At 52.9% G+C, this 10,347-nt stretch overlaps 1 protein-coding gene across 2 annotated transcripts; it reads right to left on the reverse strand.

Annotated features, from left to right (window-relative positions):
• Positions 1-18: 18 nt before the first annotated feature.
• On the reverse strand, positions 19-10,312 carry RUVBL2 (RuvB like AAA ATPase 2). 2 transcript variants are annotated; one of them, XM_081118845.1, is made up of 15 exons: positions 9,873-10,312; positions 7,770-7,824; positions 7,287-7,342; positions 6,840-6,981; positions 5,227-5,356; positions 5,013-5,079; positions 3,519-3,625; positions 3,337-3,430; positions 2,779-2,902; positions 2,310-2,404; positions 2,104-2,222; positions 1,235-1,354; positions 739-868; positions 266-380; positions 19-135 (listed from the first exon to the last, which is right to left on the reverse strand). In XM_081118845.1, exons 1-15 carry the CDS (start codon positions 9,882-9,884, stop codon positions 110-112), a joined length of 1,392 nt encoding a protein of 463 aa, XP_080974971.1. In that variant the 5' UTR covers positions 9,885-10,312; the 3' UTR covers positions 19-109. The 2 variants fall into 2 exon arrangements, with proteins under 2 accessions (XP_080974971.1, XP_080974972.1); XM_081118846.1 differs by having other exon boundaries at positions 19-132; positions 9,873-10,216.
• Positions 10,313-10,347: the final 35 nt, after the last annotated feature.

Consider the following 10,347-nt stretch of genomic DNA (forward strand, 5'->3'; position numbering starts at 1 on the left):
CAATACACACACGATGGGTCCAGTTTCAGAACCATTTTATACAAAGTCACAGTGTCAGAACTCTGGTAGAAAACAGGGAGGGGGAGAGGGGAAGGGGAACAGCAGCAGCTCAGGAAGTGTCCATGGTCTCACCTTCTGTGGGGAGGAGAAAAGCCATGTGGTCACTGTGGCCCAGAGGCCAGGGCCTGAGTTCTCCAGGCCAGGCTCCCTCCCACCTCTCCAGACATGCCACCCTGGGGCCTGGGGGTGGGGGGATGACACTCACTGAGCTCATTAAAGAGGAAGGCGTCCTGGTATTCCTTCATGTACTGCGTGGAGCGCGACTCGTCCAGGAAGAGCGAGTAGACCCGCTTGATGTCGTCCACCTGCACCTCTGTGCCCTAAAGGGGGACAGTGGACCTCAGTGTGGCCCTCCCTGGGAGGGTCACGGGAGGGACTCGGGCCACATCACTTGGGTTCAAATCTCGTCTCAGCCTCTCCTGGCTGTGGGCCCAATCTCTCCATTCCTCAGTTTTTTCAACTGTAAGATGGACTTAACAGTATCAACTCTCAGTCAACAGATGTTTATTGAGCACCTACTGTGTGTCAGGCGGGGAGACACAGAAATAAACCTAAGAGAACAAAGTTCCCTGCCTCTGAAGATGTATATTCTACGACTAAATGCGACAACCCACTCAAAGCATTTGTAGTAGTGGATCAGTCACTGAACCTAGCCCCAGGGCTCACTAGCTGGCTGACCTTGCGTTTCCGACACACCAGGCTGGCGGCGGTAATGAGCTGGATGGCATAGCGCAATGAGGTCTCCAGCCCGATGCGGGTCAGCACCGTGTAGGCGTCTTCACTCATCTCCACGTCTTCCTCCTCGCATCTGCAGGAGGGTGGGGTGGGGGGCTCAGACAAGGTCAGGCCTCTGACTGCAGCAAGCCCCTGGCCCTTTCCCCTGGAGAACATGTGGAGTCTGCATCCTCAGAACTGCAGAACACTGAGCAAGAAGGGCCACTGAGGCACAGGCTGGGCCTCTTGATTCTCCCCATGTCAGTCACAATACCTCCCCTCCCTTCCCCACAGGGGCCCTCATCTTGCATCAGAGGCCACTGCCTGGATACCCCACCCTACGTCTTGCAGGCCCAGAGACTTTGAGTCAGTCATTAACCCCCAGATCTGTGTCCCCATTTGTCAAATAGGGTGGACACCAGCCCTGCCTCACAGGCCCACATCCTGGCCCTGCCCGCACCGGATGCGGAGGATCTGCTTTGTGTCCTTCTCGCTGTAGGGGGAGGTGGAGACAATTAGAAGGCGGTCCAGCAGGTCAATGGGGATGCCGTGGGGGCTCTGGTAGCTGGTACCCCGGATTCTGAAGAAGAAGGGAAAGGGAGGGAGCTCAGTCAGGGTGATGCTCCCAGAACCTGGCTGTCCATTTCTTCTATTGGGAATCCTCCTTCCCACCCCCTCCACCACAGCCCACTCACTGGGCCAAATACCACTTAACCTTCAGCCTACAGCTGGCGTCAGTGCCTGACTGCGCAGCCAGGCCCCACTGCGTCAATCCCGCTGGAGAGCCCGGCTGGTTTTAGCTGGATAGCTAGGTCTGGGATTAGCGGATCAAGGTCTCACTCCCCTGCTTGACACAAGGGAAGGGACCGTGCGGGCCCTGTTCCTTGCTGCGCCTGGCCCAGCACAGGGCATGGCATGCGGCAGGCGCTAGGAAATACAGGTAATTCTTATGAGTGGTGGGAGTTACGTTCTATGAAATGGGGGTAAACACTCAATCAGCAAACACTGAATCACTGCTCCCGAGGAAAATACACGGTTAGGTTCTTGTAAGCCTCTGGTCACAGTACTTTTGTCAACCAACCAGGCAGTATACTGCCTAGTTTTATGTGCTTCTGTTTAAAGATGACTTATTTAATATATGTTATTGATGCATTCCCACTGAACTCACAGTTCACTTTGCTGTAACTCATGCCCGGGCTACGGTACTTGTGAGGAGCCCACACCTTCCCAACAAGGTGCTCAACAAACACACCATTTACCCTGTGGCTGTACTCACCGCCCAGAGCACCCCTTTCCCCAGAGGCCTTGAGGGGCCCACAGCCAGCTCACCGGGTGATGCCGCGGTTGGTGGCCATGATGAGGACAGGTGCCATGTCACTCTCCAGCGCCCGGTTGAGGAAGGAGAAGCTCTCGATGTCCAGCATGTGAACCTCATCAATGAACAGCACCTGGGAGCCATTGGGGCACATGTCACACCCACCACCTGTGTCCCCTCTTCTCCCACTACCCCCCAAGCCGCCACATCCGGTCCGCACCCCAGGGATGATCTCCGCCTTGCCCTCCTCACGCCACTCGGCCACCTTGGCGTTGATCTGCTCGCGGACTTCTGACTTGATCTCCCCTGTGTCACCTGTGGGAGGCAGGGTGGTAGAGGGCAGGGTCAGAGAGGAGGCAGGGATCCAGGCCAGAAGTTGGTGAAGACAGAGGAGGGCGAGGCAGCAGGGACAGGGGAAGGGAGACCAAGGCTGGAGTGGCAGAGCGACAGGAGGGTGAGGGGTCTGAAATGTCCCCAGAGAGGAGGAAGAGAACTCAGGAGGGAGAAAGGGGAGGGCTGTGCCTCCATCAAACCACCTGAGGGACTCTGCAACAGATGGGGAAGGACAAACCACACACAGATAGAGAACAGAAGACAGCAGACAGGGATGGAGAAGAGCCTGGTCAGGGGTGGGCAGTACAGGAGGAGGGTGGGACGAGGTAGGATGAGGTGGGATGGTTGGGCCTCACCTGAGAAGAGGGCCAGAAAGCCCTGGGTGCGGGAGTTGATGACGTCGATCTCATGCAGGGACACGGTGTGCACCACCTCCTTGCGTTTCTGGAGCTCCCCGTCTGGGCACTGCACAAACTTGGTCTATGGGGCGGGGTGGGGTGGGGAGGTGGAGACAGGGCAGAGAAGAACATGAAGGAGGGCCCGTGGGGCTCTGTCTGGGGGAGACTGGGACTCCCTGGGAAGAAGCTGGGAATCCAGATGGGGGTTACATGGAAATCCCAGGCCCAGGAAGTAGTCAAGAGCACTGAGGGTACAGGGGTTCACGGGGGACCTCAGAAACCATGAGCACAGTGCCAACACACCTGGGAGCCATTGGGTCGCATGTCACACCCACATCCAGTGTCCCCTCTTCTCCCATTGCCACCCCCCAAGCCGCCACACCTGGTCCACACCCCACTGCCCCAGAGGGTACAGGGAAGAACCAGGAGTACTAGGGACATGAGGCTGGGTGACAGGAAGATCCAGGGAAACATCCTGGTGCCCAGAGTAAGGGGATCTCCAATGCCCCAGAACACCTGGGAGCCCATGGCGTCATAGTCGCGAGCGCGTGTGAAGGAGCGGCCCAGCTTGGAGATCTTGCCTGTGGCCTTGTCGATGGTGATCACATCCCTGCAGGGGAAGAAGGGCAGGATTGTGAGGAAAGGGATGTGCCCAAGCTCCCCGCCACTCTGGGTGTGCTGCAGCCCCCACTGCTCACCCGGCCTGGACCTTGTCCTTGGTCAGGGACTCAATCATCTTGGTGCCTAGGTCATATATTGTCTCCATCTCCGTGGTCTTGAGGGTCAGCTTGCCCACCTTGGAGCCCTGAGAGGGGTAACACATCAGGCAAGGGCTCTGAGAGGGCCCCAGTGTCTTCCTAACACAGCTTTGAAACAGGCACGACACAAGGAGGCTTTGGGGGTGATGGGTGCATTCTCTGCCACGACTGTGGTGATGGCTTCATTTGTGGACACGTGTATGTCAAAACATATCATCTGGAAACTTTCAATGTGGGCAGCTTATTGCATGTCAACTGCACCTCAACAAAGCTAGTATGAAAAACCCAGTAAACAAACAAAAACCTAAAAGACAAAGACTATAAAAACAACACAGGCTTGAGGTCCCAAGAGATGGCCAAGGGGATCACACTCAGAGAACATTCCTTTTTTTATACCCAAATAAAAGATGTTTTGGGGTCAATCACAAACACAGAAAACAGAGCTAAACACAGCAAAGAAAACAAAACTGCCACACACCCCTCCCCACAAGATCAGCAGTCAACTCTTTCTAGGCTTTTCCCAGCATATCCAACTATCTCTCGTTTTTCTGAACTGTCTCCACAGTGGGCTGCTCCTTTTGTAAGGACAGGTAGCAGGACCAAAGGGCTAGGACTGGGGAGAGAGTTAAAGAAAGTTTGGGTTTTTTATTTTTAACGGTAGGGTGTATCCATGGATTTCTTCTGTAATCAGGATCTAACTTAAAGAACTAGCTTGGGAATAATATTCCCTATATTTAAATATTCTACTTTATTTTTATTTTTAACTTTTTAAGTTCTTATTGGGGTAACATTGGCTAATAAAGTTATATAGGTTTCAGGTGTAAAATTCTATAATACATCATCTGTATATTGCATTGTGTGTTCACCACCCCAAGTTCTATTATATTTTTAAAATTTAAAAGCCAATAGATGGGATGAATTTAAGAGGCTGTTTACAGGTGTTAAAAACCTTTGATTACGTTTCTTTGTATCTGTTTTATAACAAAATGGTAAAAAAAAAGGCTTAGGTTAAAAAAAGGGAGAGAATCACACCCATCAGTTACACCTTCCAGTACTGAGCTGTGTAAACCCCACGGGGCAGGTGTTTAAGCCTAACTGTTAGGAATTCACTATGAGAATCTTCCAGACCTCTTATTCCGCCACTTGGTTTTAACTGCTTACAGTGTCCCTCACAAATTAACGAACTGTTGTCCATTCAAATGATCCCCTACTATATGAGAATCTAATTTAAACAACTAGCTTGGGAATAACATTCTCTATATTTAAATATTCTACTTTACTTCTATTTTTAACTTTTTAAGTTCTTATTGGGGTAACATTGGAGCAAATGCTCCAATCTGCGGCTGGAACATCCCATGGGATCTGACCACAGCGCAGACCCAAACACCCTAACCCTCCCGCCTGGAGGTGGCTCACACTTGGGAGCAGACTCACCGTCCCCGTGGCTGGCCGGTCAATCTGGATCTCTACCACCTCCCCTTCGATGATCTCGGTCTCCTCCCTAGTCAAAGAGCAGATTTGAAGAGAGCTCCTGACTCCTGGACCCATGGGAATCGCTAACTCCCACCAGCCCTTGGCTATGACAAGACAGGGGTTGTCTGAAGGCTGCTGGGAGCTGCCCCATCCCCCGCCCCTGCCCCGCACTTACTTGATGCGGACGCCAATGGACCTCCGGAAGGCCTGTGTCAGCGCCTCTGTCTTGCTCATTTCTAGGGAGAAGATCTCACTGCCGGCGATGGCTGTGAACGGGGTGTCAGGACCCAGGGCCTGCGCCATGCCTGGGGAGAGGGCAGTCCGGGTGGGTGGCAGTGGCCCTAGCACCAGGTCCCCTAACACCTACTCTGTGGCAGCACCAGCTCTTTGAGCTATGGGGCAGACAGGGTGACGCAAAGAAAGCCAGGGACAGAGGCCTCAACAGGACACTGGGTTAGAAACCACACTGTCCAGAGGTTCAACTTTATGACACTATAATCTTACCAGCACAGGGCCAGGCCTTCTCTATGGTGTGAGGCCTGGGGTCAGAAGGCTACAGCAGGGCTGTGCCTCCAATGGCTCCAAGCACTGAGCTCCCCTCCCAGCAGCCATTGTCTAGGGCTCTGCCCAGCTCTGAACCAAGTCACACAGACAGAACTGACCAGTGTACAGTGGGAACTTTTCCCGGTCCCCTTTTCAGATGTGCCACACTTGGTGCCCAGAGATCCTGCCCCCTGCTCTCTGTCCGGGACACTCCCAGGCATCCTGCAAGTCTTACCTCAGGTACTGACCTATCTGGGAAGCCTCTTCTGACAACCATGTCCTCCCCCAGGAGGGTCAGGAGCCTCCTCTATTCATTACAGTCCCACCACGCTGGGAGGGACTGTGTCCACAACCACCTCCCCCAGACAGGCAGCTCCCTCCCTGACTTTAAGTCAGGGCTTGGGTCTCACTCATCTGTGTGTCCCCAGCGTCTGGTCCAGGGACTGGCACAGCAGAGGGCTTGAATGAGTGCTGCTTCATCTGAACTGAAAACCTGGTTCTTACCTCGATTCTCACTGCCTGTCTCAGTCTGAGCACGAAGGTAGGAGTGAGTGGGAAGAGAGAAGGGTTGAGGAAGGCTTCACGGAGGAAGAGATGCCCAAGTAGGGTTTGGAAGAATGGATAGCAGTTCAACAGGGATGAGGGGCAGTTATGAGTAAAAAGACCTTAAATTGCTAGTGGGTTGCAAAAGAGACTGCTGGTTGTCTAATCAATGCCCATCTTCTTCCTTAGTTCGAGAACTCTCATTGTATTAAGGTAGCAGGGGTTCAAATTAAAATATAAAAATTTATTTTAATGTCTCACTCTCCCTTGCAGCAGAGTGTGACCATAGGATTAAGTTCTAGTCAATAAAATATGAGCAAAAGTGTGTGGGCAAGGCAAGTGCTTACAGGAGCTACATCTAACAGGTACAACCTTACTGTAATTCCTCTTTCTTCTTCCTGCTACACGAAGTATGGTGGGAAGGCTGGGGCTTATGCAGACCTCTTGGAACACGAGGTGACCCCCACATGGAAACAAGTGCAGAGAATGTTGAGGTGGGACGGTAGAAGACTTCATGGAACTGCTCGACAAGCCCTAAATGGCCTAAGTTCAGATTCTTCTATGTGAGTGAATGAACCGTGTGTGGTTAAGCCACAGCCATTTCTGATTATCTGTTAAATGCATCTGGATCTGATTTTGACTTACACGGGAGGGATTATCTGGCAGAGGCCAGAAGAGCTCATGTCCCGAGAGGTCTCTTACCCATGGCAATGGCTGTCTTCCCGGTGCCCGGCTGGCCGGCGATGAGGACAGCCCGCCCGGCAATCTTCCCTTCCCGGATCATCTCCAGCACCACACCGGCTGCCCGCCGGGCCGCCAGCTGGCCAACCATGCCCTGGGAAGCCTGTGGGGTGGGAGGCGAGAACACACCAGGTGACTCCCACTGGGCTACCCCAGCATTTCTACCACCTCCTGGCTCGTGAGATGAAAGCAGATGTTGACTGGGACGTCAGGGAAAAGCCAAAAAGCCTTTTGAACCCCAATTTTTTAAAGACCAATAAAACTCTACATGTGGCTGAATTTTATAAATATGTAGCTAAAGGTCTGGAAGAAATAACAGTCCCCATATTCCTGGGGACCCTCAGTACCCTCCACCTGAGGCCTCCCACCAGGGAGCAGGCTTCACACCCCCACCCTGATCAGCTCTACCTGCCGAGGCTCCAAGGCATCGTCCAGCCCCAGTCCCCGGATGTGGGAGTGAGCACCTATGTGCAGAGAAAGAACCAAAAGACAGTTATTGGTCAGCTCACAATAGCGTGTGTCCTGAGGTAAGGGGCTTCCCCTCTGGGCCCTGGTTTGGCCAAATGGGGGCCCAAATCCCCACCTCACTGGAGGGATGGCAGGACATGTTAAATGCTCAGTAAATGAGAGGGGCTCTTCTTAGAATGCATCAAAGCAGGACCCAAATCACCAAGAGCTGGTTAAACACTGAATCAGATTAGGTAACCAGGAAGGCTAGCGATCACTATTACTTAGTGTTTCTGACCTAAGTGGCCTCAGGACCCTCCCCCATCAAATAGTGGAATGGTATGCAGGCTGCATGCCTCTTAGGGGTCCTGGGCAGGTTGGCTTTCCAGGGGTGCACAGGGTAGGCAGGGTCTATAGCCCTTTTCCTGATCCATGCTCACTCACCAATACGCTCAATCCTCGTCACATCACGGATCTCTGGGACCTTGGTTGTGGCTGCCTGAGGAAGACATGTCAGAAGAGCCCTTGTCACCCCAGTTCCCACCTACTCCTACTCTGTCCTTCCTGCCAGCTCCCATGAGAAAGTCCCTTCCACTCCTCCCCACAAGCAGGCTGACAGCCCCAATACCAGTCACTCCCACTCTCTCAGCTATTGCCAACTAATGCTGGCTGGTTGACCCCACTACACTGTGAGTCCCAGGAAAATGGGGACAAGGTCTATCTCTGGATGTCCTGACAGAAGGAAGGGCCTCCCTTGGGAGTCTGATATCCATGTGTAATCTCACTTTCACAAGAGAAACCACTGGATCCATGTTCTTGGCTCCACTGGATGTGTGTCCCATGGAGGGCTCAGTGTTTGGGGTTTGAATGAATGATGTACTAAAGTACATTCAAAAGGCAGGTACTAGGGCCCCCTGTTGTCCTTGGGTCTCCAAAGAGAGAAGCCAACCACCATCCCTTCTCATGTAGGGGAGACAGATGAGTAAACACTAGGTGGGACAATTTAAGAACCCACTGGAGATCCATGTGAATGTTAATAATAGCATTACTCATAACCAAATGTGAAAACAAACCAAAATGTTTATGAACTGATGAACAGAGAAATAAAATACGGTATAGCCATATAATAAATTATTCAGCCATAAAAAGGAATGAAGTTCTGATTCATGCTACAACATGGGTGAACCTAGAAAACATTATGCCGAGTGAAAAAAGCCAGGTACAAAGGACCACATATTGTATGATTTCCTCCCTTGCTGTTTGTGGCCCCTCCCACATACTCTCTCCTCATAAGTATGGAACCCAAGAGCATTGGTCACTGCCCCCGAGCCACTATCAGAAGACAGAACATACCCCTACACAGCCCATCAGATCCTGAGGCCAAAAATTGACATGGATCCAGGAATCCCAATTCTTAGCAATCCCAACTAAACAGATGCACCTCTTACAAGGCCTTTCCTTCCACCATAAGCCTCTCTGATTGATCCCCTGCTGACCATTAACCCCATAGAAACAGAAGTCATTTTAAAACTCAGCACCCACCAGCCCCTCATACTTCCAAAACTTCGTCCACACCCATGGGAACCGGTTCTCAGGAGTATGGCCACTGCCCTTTCCTTTTCTGCTTCCCTATTTACCCCCGTGCCATGGAAACAGCAAGAATCAAATTTCATCTCCCCAAGAACCAGTAACTCTCACCTCCGCCCTTCCCTCATCTGGAGCCACCATGGGAACCCAGGCATCTGGAAGCTAAGACCACATCCTTTCTCCATTCACACGTTTCTTGAGCAAGTACTTGGTGCCAACCACAGTGTATCTGGTCTCTCTTTTATGGAGTTCACATTCATTCAAAGATTCAAGTGATAATTTACTGAGCATCCATACTGGGCATGTCCTATATGAGGTGTTGGAAATATGAGCGGGCCCGAGCCCTTTTCCTTCCCCACGGACACCCTCTGGGTTCTCAACACTCTTTCTTTTGGCTCAAGATTCCCTAAGTGACTCGACACTCTCAGGCACACAGGACATGTCCCGTCTGCACTTCTCCCTGGTACTCAGGTGCCACTCCCACCATTAACAACTCAAAGATTTCTGGATGGCTTGGGGCCCAAGACACTAAAATACTCAACAGACTTTAGGGCAAAGGACTGCAGAACTGGCCATTGAATGCACCCTCAGGACCGGAAGTTGGAGTTGCTATCAGAGCTGACCACTGAGACCATAAACATCCACTGGACCCCACGATTCCGGGAAACCAGCTCTTTCTTTTCTCCTCCCTCAGACCCGGAGTCCAGGCCCCCAGCCCCTCCTCCCTCAGACCCGGAGTCCAGGCCCCCAGCCCCTCCTCCCTCAGACCCGGAGTCCAGGCCCCCAGCCCCTCCTCCCTCAGGCCCGGAGTCCAGCTCCCATCCCCTCGTCCCTCAGACCAGGAGTTCGAACCCCCAGCCCTTCCTCCCTCAGACCGAGGAGCCCGAGCCCCCCGCGCCCTCCTCCCCCAGATTCGGGAGAGCGGGGCCGCTCCTCAGCCCTCCGCACGCCGGCACTTACCACGGTTGCCATGATGCTCACCAACCGCTAATATCCTAACGGAAACGGAAACGTGCTAAAAACGAGGCGTTCTGGCCCCTCTAGACTGTCAGATCCTCCAAGGTCTCGGTGGTTCCTCATAAATATGCAAACTCTCCTTGTAGGGCGAGTCGTCACTTTTTAGGCCGAAACTCCTGGGTCGGTTCCCAGCGCCGCCTGGCTCCTCCTCCTTTTACCCAAGCCTCCTTGCTGAGGCCGATTGCAAAATTCTTACCACTTCTGTGAGCAACCACACGTCCCCCACGCTCCCTTTCCTCCCTATTCCACCCACTTCCCTCCACCCGCAATTTAGGGGCTCAAGCTCCGGATTGGCAGAGCTAAAGCCCAATCAACTAGCACAGCGATCGCCGCGGGACGGAGCGAGCCCTACGCCGTCCACCAATGAGAGACGTGGGAACCCCGCCCCGGGTGCAGACCAATGGCGCTGGCCGGGGGG

Source organism: Miniopterus schreibersii (genome assembly GCF_964146895.1).
Source record: "Miniopterus schreibersii genome assembly, chromosome: 18".
NCBI classification, from domain to species: domain Eukaryota; kingdom Metazoa; phylum Chordata; class Mammalia; order Chiroptera; family Miniopteridae; genus Miniopterus; species Miniopterus schreibersii.